General features: G+C 36.8%; 2 protein-coding genes and 1 long non-coding RNA gene across 3 annotated transcripts in view; 1 reads left to right on the top strand and 2 right to left on the bottom strand.

Moving 5' to 3' along the window:
• Positions 1-374: 374 nt before the first annotated feature.
• LOC107731778 (uncharacterized) lies at positions 375-1,945 on the bottom strand. The gene is made up of 3 exons (XR_001638807.1): positions 1,886-1,945; positions 773-860; positions 375-695 (listed from the first exon to the last, which is right to left on the bottom strand). It is a non-coding gene; the product is annotated as an uncharacterized LOC107731778 (long non-coding RNA).
• A 1,572-nt stretch (positions 1,946-3,517) lies between these two features.
• On the top strand, positions 3,518-9,087 carry LOC107731777 (insulin-like growth factor-binding protein 5). Its single transcript, XM_016542952.1, has 4 exons — positions 3,518-4,351; positions 6,638-6,846; positions 6,987-7,106; positions 7,263-9,087. Exons 1-4 carry the CDS (start codon positions 4,024-4,026, stop codon positions 7,398-7,400), a joined length of 795 nt encoding a protein of 264 aa, XP_016398438.1. The 5' UTR covers positions 3,518-4,023; the 3' UTR covers positions 7,401-9,087.
• Positions 9,088-9,416: 329 nt separating this feature from the next.
• Positions 9,417-17,719, bottom strand: part of igfbp2a (insulin-like growth factor binding protein 2a) — a 26,070-nt gene continuing 17,767 nt past the window's right edge. Inside the window, exons 2-4 of the mRNA XM_016542949.1 lie at positions 12,463-12,632; positions 11,825-11,965; positions 9,417-10,512 (exon numbers count right to left, since the gene is read on the bottom strand). Coding sequence (XP_016398435.1) covers positions 10,360-10,512; positions 11,825-11,965; positions 12,463-12,632 — 464 coding nt within the window. The 3' untranslated portion in view covers positions 9,417-10,359. The remainder of the gene's footprint in view (positions 10,513-11,824; positions 11,966-12,462; positions 12,633-17,719) is intronic.

Raw genomic sequence — 17,719 nt, 5'->3', positions numbered from 1 at the left:
TAATTATCAAATATCTAATAAGTAACTACTTTTGTCCTAAATTTGCTACTACTTACTGCTTAGTTAATCTTGCTTCTCTATTAGTTAATAGTATTAAGTTAAGTGTTAATGTAGTACTACCTATTACTACCTGCATAGTTACTTGTTAACAACGGACCATTATTCTAAAGTGTTACCAGTATATTTATTCCCAAATTCTCTCAACTTACTGTTATACTTTTATACCAAAACAAAACCACTGCAGTACTAACACAAGTAAACAAACTTATTTTAACATAACTTAAATACATAACTTGAATACATAAAAATATATATACAATTTAGTTTTTCTTAACAAGAGTCTCAAGTAAATAGAGAAGTCTGTTGGCCCTCTCATCTGCAGCCTTTTGTCTGGCTTCTTCCCTGGCTTCCTCTCTGGCCATTTCCTCCCTGAACATTTCAATGAGGCTCCTCTTTTTACCCCTTCGTCTGCTTGGTTCAGGCTCTCGGTCTTCATTGAGGGGCAAGGGAGAGGCATTTGAAGGCCCCGGCTCACCACAGGTGGAAGAGGCCTGGGACATTGAGGCAAGCAGCACTGGAGGAGTAACTGAATGCTTCTGACCCAAAGCCTCATCCATTAGGGTGAACCAGGGCCATGATGCAGCTGTATCCTCTCCCTTGTCAACCCCTGAACCAGTTGGTGGGTTTTTCAGCTCCTACAGAATTTTTTATTTTTTTTATAAACTGTAGAATGCATGTAAAAATATGTAACAAGAATATGTATAAAACATACCTTATATTTCTTTTTTAAGTTGTCCCACTTCTTCCGTGCTTGTTGTGGTGTTACTTTTCCCTCCAGTCCAATTGTCTGAAGCACTTTTCTTGAGAAAATTCAGTGAGATTAAACGTTTAAAAACATATGGATAACCTATCCCTGTAAAGCATGCAGGTGTAACCAAGGTTACTAAAGCTTATTGAAATTGTTCTGGAAAAAGAGAACACAAAGGTTATTGAGTCATATAACTGTACTTCGGGTTTTAAGTGTTAACTGGTTGTACCATTTTTGTGAAAAAAGGAACACGGTTGTTTAAAGATAGCTATAAACCAAACCAAGCTAGAAATTAATCTGAGTAAATAAGGAGTACCAGAACTAAGTAAAGAACTAACAGAATAACTACAGAATTAAATAACACTCAAAGAGTCGTTATCTGAGTAAAAACTGCTTTATTTCTATAATTTAATTAAAAAGGGGTTCTTTTGTTAATTTTTTTCCCTTTTTCTGAAGCTGTCATTTAGTTTTTTTTTCTTGTCTTTTCCCAACGCAAACAAATTAAAACAAAGAAATACAAAAGAAAAATACTTACCTTTTCAACTATAACCCTGTCTTGTGTTATTATTTCCCTTGTCTTGCTGCAACGCTGGCTCAAGAGCGAACGTAGGCTAGTCTTCTGATCTGGTCCAAGGCATTAGAAAGTGGTTTATGTTTAGATTGTAGGTCACGTGCTACACATTATTAACTCACAAAGGAAATATTAAATAATATAAGCTTTGAGTTACACGTCTGTACATTGCACTATAGGACAATGGTAAATCATACAGCAAAAGCTTAAGCATTTAGACTACCAATAATGCAACATTAACATTGGCATATAATAATTCTTAATTATATTCAACAACTTACATCCACCCGTTCACAGCACTGTTTTTATGGCCAGTGAATGCCTCCTCATTTTCAGCCCGGGCCGTTATGAAAGCGACTGTATCCTCAGATGACCCTTTTGAAATGATATTTGAACTATAAATAGAGAGCGCTTTGGCGATAACCAAGCAAATATTTAGCAACTACAACACTAATTTTTCGGTAGAAATGCAATCAAAAGTTGTCGAAAGTGAAAATAAAACTTACATTTGTATAAAAACTGCCCTCCAACCGCATTCTCCTACGGCATTTTTTTTTCTGAGCTCTACCATAATCGACTAAAGCAAGCCACTCCCCCTCGGACGAACACGCACAGGGTTGTGGGATATCAAAGGCAGCGAAGGATACATCTATGCTGCCTTCAAAAATTGATCAGATGAAGGCATCTCATGAGACAGGAAGTGAAGCTAACTTTGGATTCGGACATGCCTTGATGCCTTCCTACCTTGAAAGTCTTCCATCCTCCGAAGGCAGCATTTTTCAGTTTTCGGATGCAGCCATTATAATCAGTGATGCAGTCTACACTGGATGCGTCGCAACGCAACAAATCCCTGACAGACAACTGCTGCTGCATTCTATTTATGACGTATTGACTCAAATTTCAAATGATTTTCAACGGTGGCTTTGTCGCGTCCAGTGTAGACAGACTTTAGCTGTTGCGGTGCGTCCGGTGTAGACACAGTGTTACTCACCTATCGAGAAGAAACAAAGCAACCTCAGCATCCGATCGCAGGCCTTCCCGCTCCTTGAGTTCTCTCCAGCGCTGGAAAGCTGATCCGATATTTACACGGGTCCTACTTCTTGCCTTAAGCCTTCTTTTGTTCCGCAGACGTTTTCCTCTTTTGTTTTTTATCCGCCATCTAACGTTAAATCCTTCTGTCATCGCTCGGCTCGGCTAGTGTCTGTCTGGTGCACTGAGCGCTTTCTCCTCCACACCATGAGTAGACACGCCCCTTACTGCTGATTGGCTACAAGTTTGTTTTGGTATTTGGCCGACTCAGTTTTCTAAAGCCTATTTGTAAAAATACATACCCCACCTTTAAGAGGTAAAGCAAAAAAACATACACTCAACAAAAGTTCACACAGTTCTCATCACTCATATTTACATATTTATATTAAATGTTTGTCCATATTATGCTAATTTATGAACAAAAAGAAATATATAGGCTGCTTACAATTAGGGTTGCCAACTTTAGAAAATGAAAATAGGGGACAATCACCTTGGGGGGGGCGTTAGCGCGAGCACCGTTTGCTGTGAGGCGGGAGCGACGAGCCGACAGAGGATTAAGCAGCCTTCCTCGAACAGTTATGTTCACGATTTCTGATTTACTTAACTGTGTGAGGGGGATGATGGGGTGATTGGATGATGACAGGTATCAGTGATCATTCTCAAGTGATCAGTACTGCTGCTGTTGTATCAGTCAGTGGTAGATCAGCTTAGCAGTCAAAAAACGGGACAAGAGAAGTCATGCACGGGACAAATCAATTAGGCCCAAAATACGGGACGTCCTGGCTAATACGGGATGGTTGGCAACCCTACAAACCAAACGTTTTTAATACCAGATAACAGGTGCGATCTCGGATGACTGCATTAGCTAAGCTAATCGATTTGTTAGCATGTAAGCTAACTAATATTAATAGTTTAATTTGGTAATGTTAACCATATAATACATAATATAATACTTCATGCTTAAACTTAATCTGATAATTAAGAAAACCAGTGATAACCAGAAATCTTACACCTTTTATATAGGCTTTAAATGTATGTTTATTTTATTTATTTTTTATTTTAATTTAAAATAAGTCTAATTATCTCATACAGTTTTGTTGCTAGCGTTTCGCTTAATCTGAACCTGCGCCGAAAGCTACATTTATGCACAGCATCACTCGGGGATCCGCCCAAGAACCACCAGTACCTTTAAATGAAGTGTAGTGCGCCTCCCTTCACCGCGGTTAACATGAGCAGAGCTTCATACTGACAGCAGCTCTCGAGGGTGAACACTTGGTTAAGCTGCAGAGCCTCTAATAGAACCGGCACATATTGATTTCCTTTTGGGGTGAAGGTGTACGTATTTTTTTTTAGGTCTGTGCTCTTCCCCCGAATTCCGCTGATCCCATTTCATCTCAGGGCATTGCCTTTTAATTTATAGATCTCAGGTATTATGCAACATTGGATTATTCTACCAAGTGGTGAGAGGATTGATAATTTATATTTTTAAACACCGATAGCCTACACTTTCTTCCTTTAACCGGACGCTACATCTTCGGTCTCGGACATCGCAAACGAAAGAAACCGTCGGTTCTACTAATTCAAGGCTGGTGGTATATAGGTTCTCTACAGTACAATGCTGCTAAGTTTGTATACTCTGATGACATTTGTATGGGGACTACCCGGCTTTTCTGCCTCGTACGTGCCCTGTGAGCCGTGCGATCAGAAGGCGATGTCCATGTGTCCTCCGGTGCGGATGGAGTGTCAGGTGGTGAAGGAGCCCGGCTGCGGATGCTGCTTGACCTGCGCACTGACCGAGGGGCAGGCGTGTGGAGTCTACACGGGCACTTGTGGACAGGGACTGCGCTGCTTGCCTCGGAACGGGGAGGAAAAGCCGCTGCACGCTCTGCTTTACGGCAAAGGAGTTTGCATGAACGAGAAACTATACAAACCACTGCCTAGAGGTAATTTTTATTGACATGCACTAGGTCATTTGTATGCAAATTCAAATAATTGAATATAGGGGAAACTATTTTTCTATCTATCTATCTATCTATCGTCTGTCTGTCTATCTGTCTATCTATGCTGTATTATCTAGGTCAGGACATCCATAGCAGAAAATCTTGTAGGATGTATTTTATCTGGATGAGTTTTTACACTTATTGAATACAGAATTGGTATTTAAATCAAATTCCTTTTCAGCAATCCCCCACCCACACACCCGCAGATCTATCTCTCTGTCATTCTCTTTGTCACACTCTTTCACAGGCTTTAGCCTCCCCTGCCTTTCTTTTCAGCTCCATAAAAATCAGCGATTAACTCAGCTGTCAGCACTCTTAAAACTGTGATTATGCGATCTCATCACATTTACTGAAAACAGCTGCTGCAGCAATTTCACTCTGAATCTTCATCTTGCAAGTCGTTAAAAATTTAGACCAGAATGGGAGGCTTGAGAATGGTTCTGACAGAGAACGAACTAGAAGAATGAGGCAGCATTCTGAATATAATAAATAAAATGTTAAAAAGCTAAAAAAAAATTAAAAAGTGTTTACATAAATGAGTTTAGATGCTCAGATGGGACTCTATGCTGCCTCTAAATTCTGTGTAAACACTTAATTTTGAGTTAAAATATGTTGTTGTAACTTGCGTTACTGAGATTGTAACGAGTAATAATATTACCCAAATTGTATTAGTAATGCGTTATATTACTGCGTTACAGCAAAAAGTAATATACTACTGTAATATTATTACTTTTGTAATGCGTTACTCCCAACACTGGTAAAGATGCAATGCTACTTAAAAGTACTATAGTTCTTCTGGCCAAAAAGGACGATGATGTTGATTTGGTTCAATAAATGAAAGTAAAATCACTTTCACATTTTTATTTCATGTGGTATATTTATAAATTTACAAGTCTGGAATTAAAAAAATTATATTGTTGATTACGAAAGTAAAAAAAAACGTTTTTCCCCTGCATGTTATTTGCGAGGCTCTGCATTAAACATTTTGTGTAAATGCACTCGTTTAGTGCCACCTTTGTACTATAACAATGAGATTTTAGTAATAAAAGGCATGTTAACAGTATGTAACAGAAGACATTTAGAAGACAAACCAGGGAGAAAGAATGACCACCTCTCCCAGGGCTGCACAGATCTCAGATTAGCATGCATTCCCAGAAGAATACCCCCAGATTAGGAGACTTGGAAGTGCACTTGCCCCATCGCTAAAATAAAAAGTATTATCCCTCAAATAAAAGATCCGGTTAACTAATGCTTGGCAGATGATAAAACAACAGATTAGGAAAGAAGCGGAAGCACAATGTTGATTTATTCAATGATTTCCAAGCTTTGCTGAGGTCTTTCTCAGATTTGTCAGTGATGTCATCGCAAATGGCTTGAGAGATTTGCTCATCCATTGTGACCCTGGCTGCTTAGCTTTTCCACAGAAGACACAGAAGGGACGAGGAAGGGGTCAAGCCCTTGAATCTGATTACTCACTGTACAGCTGGGCAAATGCAGTGACGTGTGAGAGAGAGGATGAGGGTATAGACTAGGCAAATTGAAGATAGCATCTGGCATCTCTGCTTACAATTAAAATAATAGAGCCGGTGGTTGAGTTCAAACTCTTGACCGCTTTTGTCAGGCTTGATTTGATTCTATGACAAGTGAAAATGTAACTTCCAAAACTTCCATGATAGGTTTTTACAGACTGTGTATTCAGAAATACCTGCTTTTTACATTTTCCAATTTGGATAACTTTTCTATAGTTTCTATAATAAGTTCATGGTTATATTGTGAGGAAGGCACGTTAAATGAAATATGCTTGACAGAGTTATTTTCGCTAATAACGTTTTCATTATGAGATGACGTCTCGAGAAAGCCAACAGCTTAAAAAGCACCAGAAATCTGTTGATCTGTTGTCTCTTCTCAAGAGTATTGGCTGACTCTCAGATGCTAAACATTAGTCTTGCTAAGTCTTCTTTACAAGCAGTATTCCAATAAACTGAGCAGCAACATTCTCTGTGTATGCTGTAAGACCAGTGCAGGAAGATAAAAGTATTTCTTGTGGATAGATATTGACAAAGTGACTGTAATCAACTTGAAGCAAACCAGTCCATTGTGGCCTTTAATTGATGGTCTTGATTGTTTTCTGATTGAAATACAGGCGTCTTGACAGTGTAAACAGCCCTGGTGTATTTGTTACATGGATCTCAGTTATACCATTGCATCCGACTATTGTCCTCTTCTCAGATCGTGAGTCACATGAAGACACCCACATTACAGAGGTAACAGAGGATCTTCTTCCCCAGGCCAAAGTTCCATTATTCCAACGAGACCACATTAACAGCAAGAAGGCTCAGGCCATGCGAAAGGATCAGAAGAGACAGGAGGCTAAACTCAGGATCAGGGGCAATTTTGAATACCCGCTCTTCGGAAAGGACAAACATCAGTCTGACATTGTAAGTTTGTTCATCAACATTCATCTGATGTTAGTGAAAAACACTAACGTTTTCATGCTGTTTCTGTTATTTTAATGTTTATATTAATGCCTAACACATTTTCCAGAAAGTTCTGTTAATGGTATGTCTGCTAACTGCAGGGTCCATGCCGAAGAAAGCTGGATGGAATTATCCAGAGGATGAAGGACAACTCAAGAATCATGGCTCGTTCGCTGTACCTGCCTAACTGTGATAAGAAAGGCTTATTCAAGCGCAAACAGGTTAGTTCTGCACTTCAGCATGTTTATAGATGTCAGCTACTGGCATGCTTAGTTGTCGGAAAGTTTTCTTTCCTATAAACACATGGCTATTGGCTGAGGGCAGGGTCAAGTTACATTGCTTACTTTATGATGTCTATTTTTGGTTTTATGTCACAGTGTAAACCCTCCAGGGGGCGCAAACGAGGCATCTGCTGGTGTGTAAACAAGCATGGAGTTCAGATGCCGGGCACTGACTTTAATGGAGGCAACATCCAATGCAAAGATCTTGAAAGCAACAGCAACAACAACGAATGAGACAACTCAAATTTGGTCGCGTAACAATGACAATGTAAACCCACTTTCATCTACCATATTATGTGATTTGCCAATCATTTCTAATCTTAATCTTAAGAAGTCTGACCTTTATTTGTGGAAAATCCATATTATATAAAAAAAACAGCCTCTTTTAAAGCTAAGCAGAGGATATACTCAATACAAGCAACAGTTATTGAATCCTGCAATTGTCCTCTTTGATCTTCACGTGTCATTAAGGTTGGTAGGATGTATCAAGTATCATTTGGGAAATGTACTAGAGTCATGGAATAGTTTCCACTATATCTTATCATGGACGTCTTAAACGGTTTTATGAGCTTTAAGGAACAGTTTACCACAAATTTTAAATTCTGTCGTTATTTACCCATTCTCATGTTGTTGTTTTTTTTTTACCCATATGACACTCCTTCTTCTGTGGAACACAAAATAAGATTTCCAACAGTTTTGTCCATACAGTTTAAGTCAGTTGTGTCTAAAACACTGGATCTTTTGTGTATTCTTTTGTCTTCCACAGAAAAAAAAAAAAACGCATACAATTTTGGAATGACAAGGTGAATAAATGATGGCAGAATTTGCATTTTGGGTGAACTATCCCCATATATTAATATGGCTGTTTCATATGACTTTGCTTTTGTCCATGGCACAGCACTTATTCACTGAATAGTACTTGTATAGTCTTCACACACTCTGTTTATCAGTTGTTTTGTACCACCCTTTCCAAAGGTTTCAGCACAGTTTATTGTCTTGGCGCATTGTTTTGCCAGCCTGAATGATATATTGAAATTTATATTCTAATAACCACTGTTTTAATGCACTGTAAAAACAAACAAACAAAAGCCCTATGAAAGAAAGCAAAGCACAACACAACATCTCAATAAGCTTAGACACATATATTAACATGCAGTTTATATAAATCACTACTGAATAAGAAAGACTCAACATTTGAATGCACAATGGTGACAAAACAACCAGCCACTTTTCTATTTTTTTCAAACTTTAACAGGTCAGGGTCCTTGGGTTCTTATGGAAATCTCAGTGCCTTTTTCTACTCAAATATTTGAATACTGATTTACATCAAAGGCATCAAAGGGGCCAAAGAGGGAAAACACAAACACTCAAAATGCTGACCTTTAGTTTGCAGGAGTGTAGATTCAAAAAAGCAAATTCAATGTTCTTAAAAAGTAGGCAAATTGAGATTATTTGCATTATGAAAATGCCATAGTAGTACAGTACCAAAGGTACTGTACTACTATGTGTTGGCCCACAGACTTGAATTTGGTGCAACCACATTTTCCACCTAATGGTATCAAAAATATGCTTCATGCTTATGAGATTATTTGCATTGCATGTGTGACTTACGTATCAGATCAGAGCCTGACAACAGTTCAGAATTGTTGCCTGTTTGCAGAATTGTAGAAAGCCCACTGTCATCATCACCTGTAAACCAGATTGACTCTTCTATTTTAGCCATAATCCTCAAAGTTGTGAGATTTTTAAAGGACAATATTCCTCTTGTTACTCTTGAGTAACATGGAAATGATTCTGAATGGTACCACTCCATGTGGTAGAGTTAGACTCACTATTATGAGACAAAAATACAAAGCAGAGCAGTTAGACAAGTTTAGTGTAGATTCTTATTCTTCTTAATTTAATAGCTTATTTAAGATGTGCCCAAATCAAGTAATATGGATGATCAAATTCTTTGTATCACATCTAAATACTTGTGTGCAATATTTATTTGCCATGTAATTTATGTACTCTTATTTTTGTCTCTTTTGTAAAGACAAAACATTTATTTAATAAATATATGAATATAAAGATATTCAGATATAATAATATAAACTTTTTATTTATTTCTGTGTACTGTGCTTCATCAGATACAGTTTGAGAAGAGCATACTCACAGGAGTAATTTCAAATATTGAATTGGTGCATCACTAATTACATTTGCAGCATGTTTTTTTTTTTTTATATTTTATAAATTCTAGTTAATGTGTTTGTTCTGCCTTCATGAATGATTTAAAGACACCTATGACTTTTGTCACTTGAAAAAAAAAAAAAAAAAACTGCAAATAATACCTTGAAATACTTCTTTATTTGTGTACATGTAAAACATTGGGTCCAAAATACCAAGTGACAATGACACCTAACAGCAAGGTTGAACTGTGTGTAAGATTTGCACAAAGTAAATCACAATGTTAAGTTAAAATAGTTAGTGAAAATCTCTATTAAATCTATTTAACACATCTTCATTGACTTTTTATGCAACGTTATAATTATGTTTGCTCTTCCTTTGTGTGACCACCAGATGTCAGTGGTTATATGCAATTGGAAAAAGAACATCAACTGCATTAGTACAAACTGTGAGAGTAGCCCAATGTAATTCATTTCTGTAAATTTTTTAAGGTAAGGCACTAGCTCAACGACTTACTGTACAATGTAGTGCTTCACTGTTTGTCAAAAGGAACACTGTCCTATCCAATAAGAATCATTACTATAGCATTTCCTGCACAATATGAGAAGAGGCAACCTATAAAAGAAGTGTATTGAAACAAATAGCACCAGTAACATCATGAGAGAAATAAAACGTATACATACGAAGTATGTGAAAGTGTTAAAGGTAAGTTTACAATCCTACAATCCTAGTTATTTTCCTACAGAAAATTAGTAGTATGAGCTAATGCTAATCTCAGTCCTCTGGTCATATGTCATCACTTAGCTTGGATTGAATGAATACTATCAGTTCAGTTATATCAGTACTTCAACTGTAACAATACTGTTTCAAACCATCTCAAATCTATAAGCGCAAAAATGTATAAACACACAAGGTATATTGGTAGCTTGTTTAGAGAGTGTAAAACACTGACTCCTTTAGGGGCAAGTGTGTGGGTTTGTAGGCTTGAAGGTCAAGATGGGAAGGGATAGGAAGGTTTAGGACATTGTTAGTTTATAGGGTCCACAGAGGGATCCATGTCCTCAAGGTACTGGCTGCAGTTGGGATCACCCCTTATCAGTGGAGAGGTGGGGATGGGTCTTCCTGTGTGTGGATTCACGCACCAGCACTCACCACGATGTCCATTCACTGACATCTTACACTGAAACACACACAATAGTCAAATGAGCTTTTAGAACTAAATTTAGCGTTTAAAATTTGATTGACACATTTGTGGCCATATATTGGTTACCACAAAAACATTTTTAAAAATACTTTTCTTTTAAACAGCACTTACAATGGAAGTGAATGGGGAATACTGAAAATAATGAAGATGTGTAACATCCTTTTTGTTTACATCAAAGTAAACAATATGCATATTAACATGATTTTAGAGTGGAAAAATTGCTTACTTGTTCTGTGTGAAATAATATGAATTTTGAAATTTGATTTGAAATATGAATTTTGAAACAATGCATTAACCCTAAAACGACTGTTAAAAATAGAAAACAAATTACAGCTCAGGAAATACAGTTTTAATAAAGGTTTTGACAGGATAATTTAATGTCACCAAAGCTCAAATTATAAGCTTTTCAACATTTCTACTTGTAAATTCTTTAAAAAGAATCGGCACAATTCATTTCCATGATAAGTGGAATAAAATAACCCCTTTTTTATATTTTCCCTTATTTTTATGCAATAAATATTGGGCCACAAATTGATTATAACTTGTATTGAACTTGAACTTGTATAGAATATTCCTTTAAGGCATTTATTTGTTTGTATTCCTGTGATGTTAAAAGTAAAACATGGCATTAGTGATGCCAAGATCATGGGTTTGATTCCCATAGAATGCATGAGCTGATAAGATGGATGCCTTGAATGCACTGTAAATCACTTTGTATAAATGTTTCTGGTAAATGCATACATTTCAATGATTTCTTTGGATAAGCAGGATAAGTTCTCCACATAAAACGCATCAACTTTGGTGCAACATCAGTTAAGGTGGGTCAGAAGCTTTAAGATCCCTCAGACTAAAGCAATAAATAAATAAAGGATCGAGAGAGAGAGCGAGAGAGAGAGATTAAGAAAATAAGAGATGAGATGTGAGGAGAAGGAGATGGGGAGAAATGAGAGGGATGAACTATCACATCAACTTTCTTTCTGTTTCTAATCTCTGGCATTGCAAGGTTATGGTAAATGATCCATTATGATAAATTCATTTTAAAGGGGGTACAAATATTCCATGTAGTCTCAATTATATCAGGTGTTAAAAGCTGCCTGCCTGCACAGTTTTATTTAATATTAAAGAATTACCACATTTCTTATTAAAATAGGTTTAGATGGATTAGAGGAAGTCACCCTGCGAAACATGTAAACGATCCAAAAAGTATTTAATGTCTACCCACATATGGCAAATCTACAAAAATGTCTGTTGCTTTGAACTTCTTGCTGCTGAGTAGGGAATTAAATACCTGTTTCAGGTTGTACTGCCCCCTCTTGTCACAGTTGGGTATGTGCAGGGAATAAAGGTCCTCCAGGGGGCCCCTGTTATCTCTGAAGGGTATTTTTGCAATCCTTTCCAGGACCTGGTCAAGCTCCTGCTGACACTGGCTCTAAAATATATAAATAAATGGGTTTGTATTTTTAAATGGTGGTCAGATTGGTATGTCCATAACGTTGTCATATTTAACATTCATTTCTCAAATGGCTTTTCTTCCCCTCCTGAGAATAAATGATGTGTGTACTGAGCCTGAAAAAATGCTTTGCACATTACTGTGCATTTGAAGTCTACAAACTGAACAGATTTGATCACTGTATTGTGGTCAAGGCCCTTAGCCAAGATAAATAAGCTCCAGATACAATTATTAATCATAAGTCAATGGGAACAACATGTTTTGTCCAGGTTTGGAACAACTATGGCAGATTCAGAATTTACATACAGCTTATAATATTAGAATGCAATGAGTAAAAAATATACACTTTAGGCAAATATAAACTTACTGTATCTCTGCACTTCCAAATGAGAAATTCCACACAAAGATACTCAAAACACATCAGAGAGAAGATCAAAACAATTTCATAGATTTTACTTATGATTTGCATCACCTACCTGTTTGGCATGTGGTGCTTTAGGGTCCTCAACTTTATTGTACTTCATCTTGGTCTTCAGCTGCTGACGGTGTTGAAGGACAGCACTCTCCTTCCATGGACTGTCTTTGGTGGGCTTCCTTATCGGAGGAACCTCAGTCAGACCAATGTCCAAAGAGTCCTGTACCTCACCTGATGATAGGACACAAAGATTTTTACAAGTTAAAATTCGTCAAAAAGTGATCTTAATATAACAGGGTATTCATACATATTTATTTTAGCCTTTTATATCTAAAATCCGTATTGGTCTACAAAAAATATTTCAGCAGCCATGCCACTAGTATTCATAGTTTTCGCATGACGACACATTCTTGTAGAAGAGCAATTGTTTTTCTTTGTTAATCATTTTTCACATCAAGTGTTTTAGAATGTCCCGCTGTTTGTAGTGTTTGAAATAATGCGACAGATACTGTATATGGATCCCAAGGGCCTAAAAATTGTTCGTTGTGACAACAAACTTTCAACTCAGTGCTATCCACAGCCGGAGCTACTTTCTCTGTGCATGGCAGGACTGGAAAAATGTCACCAAAATGAACAAAATGCCACCCAAGTTCTAGAAAAGGGGGAACAACAACAACAACAACAACAACAACACACTAAAATTATTATGGCTGCCACAATTAAAGTGAGACCTTTAAATCTGCTCACCCTACATTGAGGATTTAATTTTAAGTGTATTGTTGCAGCGTCGAGCATTGTAACCAATCACACACATTTCTGTTATGTGTATAAATGCAATGGCCATTGGTCACCAGTTGTTACGGAGAGAACAGAGGAAGCGTGCGGATCCATATGCAGAGCTTTATTCACAGGTGTGGTCACAAACTGGCATGGGTCAATAAACAGCAAACAGGCGTGGGTCATCGATCGGCGAACGTAATTCAGAGGGCTTGACAAAAGGGGTAATCTGTAAACACGAGCAATAGTCAAAGGACCAGAAAACAGGCAAGGCAAAACTAGACTAAGACTAAAAAATAAACAATGGCTAACGAAATGGCTCCGTAACGTAGCTATCACTGACTAGCGATATGCACATATAATACTCAGCGTTGAATGGTGTTGTGATTCTGATTTATATAGCGCGTGTTATTGGTAGCAGCTGTGTGTGATTGGTTTCAGGTGAGCTTGTGATTAGTGCAATGGCGCATGGGAAATGTAGTCCAGGGTGATGTGTAACAGTCTGTGTAGTGTGAGAGTCCATGTGGAGAGCGGGTGACCTCTGGTGGTGAGTGAACAGAAGTTTATAGACCGGATTCGTGACACCAGTGATGAAGAAATCTGCTGTTTGGTTCAGTGTGCATGCTCACTGCAGCCCCACCCTGCAAAAATTTCCTTTTTAATTCCTTTTTTAATAAATTCCTTTTTTAAAATGTAAAATTTATATATATAATTTATACATTATTTAGGCTATTTAAATTATAAAATATTATGCAATTGTTATGCATTGATCTGTAAATTGCTGCACTGTTCCACCTTTACAGTGTAAAGATGACCTTTGTTGATGCTGAAAAAAAAATGTTTTTAAAAAAAAATTGCTATAGTATTCTGATTGATTGAAGTAAATGGTTACATTTCAGTATTCAACATAAAAGACGATTTGTTATAATTACAAAAAGCCAATTATAAAAATTGTGCATATGCCAAATGGCCTTGAAAATAAATTCCCTGGGGACAAATACTGGCCTTTAATGGAAAAGTTGATTTCGGACCCTGGTGTTTTGTTGTTGTTTTAATTCAACTAAACATAACAAGCCTAGCTCAACACTATGACTTCAAGAGCACTTATTTGTGTCTCTTTATCATAATGTGCTATATTTTGTGGAAATGTTCACTTAATTTTGTAAATGTGCATGAGGTTTCACATTTCTGAATCATGTATATATTTATATTGAGAATTATACTGACTCCATTCAGATTGGTCTCTCTTCATCTAGTAACTCCATAGAAACAGCCTTGGGTGACACTTTTGAACTGGTCTTTATAATGTTTTGCAGAATAATTGAGTCTGGACTGTTAAATTATTGAAAATTATGCCAGATAAATGAATGTCAGACAAACATACCACATACCACAGCAATAAACAGCGAGACTGAACAGCAGGTAATAACAAAAACACTCTTAATTTTCCACTTGTCAACACTTCTTAAGAGCTTGCTGCTTAACCTCAGTGGTGATCTCTTTGAAGCTAGTATCCCAGCAGGTTCTACAGAAGTGGAATGAAATCAGGTGTACAGTATGCAAGAGAGGGCTTTTTCATTCCAGAGGTGAAGCATTCCTGCTTTCCCTGAAAAACTTCAGACATAGCCTATTTTGGCACAGAGGATAACCCCACCAAGCAAACCGGCACTAGAGTCCTGCACACTGTGTCCCTTCTTATCTAAACACTGAAGATTAGTGTGCAGAGCTGGTGTGTCTGGATGACGTAGCAATATTAAAAATTTTAAAATATAAAGTAACACTTCACGATAAGGTTGGTTAACATTATTTAAAATGAACTGACAATGAATAATACTTAGTTAACATTAACTAAAATGTTTTTTAAAATCTAATTTTTTAACATTATTAAAGATTAATAAAGGCTATTACATATTGTTCATTGTTAGTTTGTTAGCTTGTGAAGTAACTGATGAGACATTATTGTAAAGTGAAATATATATGATTGTTTTTTTGTTGTTTGTTTTTTTGTTTTTTTACTTTTTACCATCTTCTCTTTGAGCCATGCCTAGCAATCTTGGACCATAATGTTTGTATCACACTGCTTAAATGTTCATCTTACTTTGAGGACATACCAAGAACAACTTTAATCAAGCCCTGAATGTTCAAAAGTCTTATCTTCATGTTTTCCATGTATTTGTATTCAAAAGCCACCCTTAATAAGCTGCAGTGGACTTTTTGGATGTCTCCCCAAGTTCCCCAAGTACAATCATTCAATGGAAAGTGGAAGGAACTGTTTTAATCTGCAGATGTTTTCCAAGTCCTTCAGGAAATAAATAGGGGATTCACGAAGGATGGTAATTCTTAAAATAATCCACATAGAGGGCCAATCATCACTGTCCAGCAGCAAAGAGATGAACACCAAACTAATGTGATTCATTTTTACAACCAGAGGGCTGGTTGTTAAGTTGTTTCCATTACCTTTACATCTACCATGAGAATATAACTGCATGGATGCTCAAAATGCATGCTGGTTTGAATGGGTAAAGAACTTACAGTGCTGGAAGGGATGCCAATATGTTGGCGTAGGGTCATGCCAACAAGCTTAATCACTACCATCTTATCTGGCATCATCCAATGCAAACTCTACACTGGAACTCTGGCATGGTAGTCAGCACTGATGTTACATGGGAACTACACGCTCCTTGCCTTAGTAAAAAAAATCTCCTCTCCATCTGTTTGGGATCAAAAAATTCTGTTCTACGCTGAAAGGATGGCATTGAAAACTATAAGATAGAGATCTGTTTCACTGCTTCAACACTAATTTAATATCCTATGTTCTTTGCAAGGACCTTTTTTTCTCTTTCCCAGTGGTAGAAGTGCAGATAAATATATTTCAATTGTTTCTAAGTCCTCAACAGTAAGCAGATCGGGCAGGTTTATACATGGGTGACCGCGCGATCCCAGTTCAGCGATCAGTTCTCAGCGCCTTAGTTGTCAAATACACACACAGCTGTCAAAATGTCCATCGTGTGGAGTATCTTACGTAAATACAGTCGGTTATGGCTTAAGCCTTAAGTGAACGTAAACAGGTGGGTGAAAACCAGCTATTCGGTCTTAAAGGGACAGCAGCCTAATTAAATAGGCTACCTGTCTGTCTCATTAATGTTAATCAAACAACAAAAGATTAAATAAAGGTTAAATAAATGTATACATGTTAAACCAACTGTATTAGAAAAATAAGTTTATTTAATATTTAATTTGTATCTACTGTATTTGTCTTATGGTTTGTAATTTGCTTCTCGAATAACAGAACTCTTCAGAGAATTTTATTCTTATTGAAATACATGGTGTTTTATAATCGTGTGCTGAAAATGACCTCCAACAAATGTATGTACAGGGGTCCTCATAAGAGCACATGGAGATTTGATTTGGTCCTCACACTGCACATAGTGTGACCCATTAAATATAACTATTAAAAAAAATGAATAATAGTGATAATATTATTGCACTTTATTTTGTTAGTTTTTCAAAATAAAATAATAAACAAAATAATAAAGTGTGATAATTCTATTTTTAAATAAAAAGGGAGTATTAAATACAAATACAATTATTTTATAGTAAACTTAAAAATAAAATGCTAATATTTACTTCTTTTTTTATATGAATTTTCATCATTTTCAACCTTAAAATCAGCAGGCTTTTCTTTTGGCGACTTGCCGGCAAGTAAGTATGCGCTTCCGGGTTTAGCGCACTGATTGAAGAGCATCAGTGAATGAAATGTCACAGTTTTGCATTGTGCTTTGAAAACGGCTACGGGTAGCCTAGATTTAAGCTTTTGAATTGAAATCTTTTACAGTGCAGTTTGTCGATCTAAAATGGTAATTGTGAATTAACAGCTGGCAACCATGTCTGCACGCAAATACGCTGTCAGAATTTTTTATTTTGGTCGCGCATGCGGACCCGCGGACCATTTATGTGCACCCGCTTTATATAGCGCGGTAAAGTTAGTTTTAGGTTCGATATTCGCCAGACATTCGCTTTCGCGTGCCACTGTTCTATAGAGTCAAGGGTTTTTTTATGTTCCAAAGGTTGTAGTACATTCCTAGTGGCCAGACTGATTTACTACAGGTGAAGGTTTGCCAATATCTCTCTTACTGTAAATACAGTACATAATAATTCTTAGAAAAAAGTAGTAAAATTCACCAAAAGTTTTTTTTTTCATGTTCCAAAGGCTGTAGTACATTCCTAGTGTCCAGACTGACTACAAGTGAGATTTTGCCGATATCTCCTCAAAGTTTTTTTTTTCATGTTCCAAAGGCTGTAGTACATTCCTAGTGACCAGACTGACTTACTGCAGGTGACATTTTTCCAATATCTCCCTTACTGTACACACAGTACATAATTATTCTTAGAAAACAATTACTGTAATTCACCAAAAGTTTTTTTTTTATGTTCCAAAGGTTGTAGTACATTCCTAGTGGCCAGACTGACTTACTACAGGTGAAAGTTTGCCAATATCACCCTTACTGTACATACAGTACATAATTAATCTGCAAAAACCA

The sequence above is a fragment of the Sinocyclocheilus rhinocerous genome, unplaced genomic scaffold (genome assembly GCF_001515625.1).
Source record: "Sinocyclocheilus rhinocerous isolate Xijiao unplaced genomic scaffold, SAMN03320098_v1.1 scaffold459, whole genome shotgun sequence".
NCBI classification, from domain to species: Eukaryota; Metazoa; Chordata; class Actinopteri; order Cypriniformes; family Cyprinidae; genus Sinocyclocheilus; species Sinocyclocheilus rhinocerous.
Note: the sequence above shows the minus strand (reverse complement) of the source record. Positions and strands in the feature narration are given on the sequence as shown.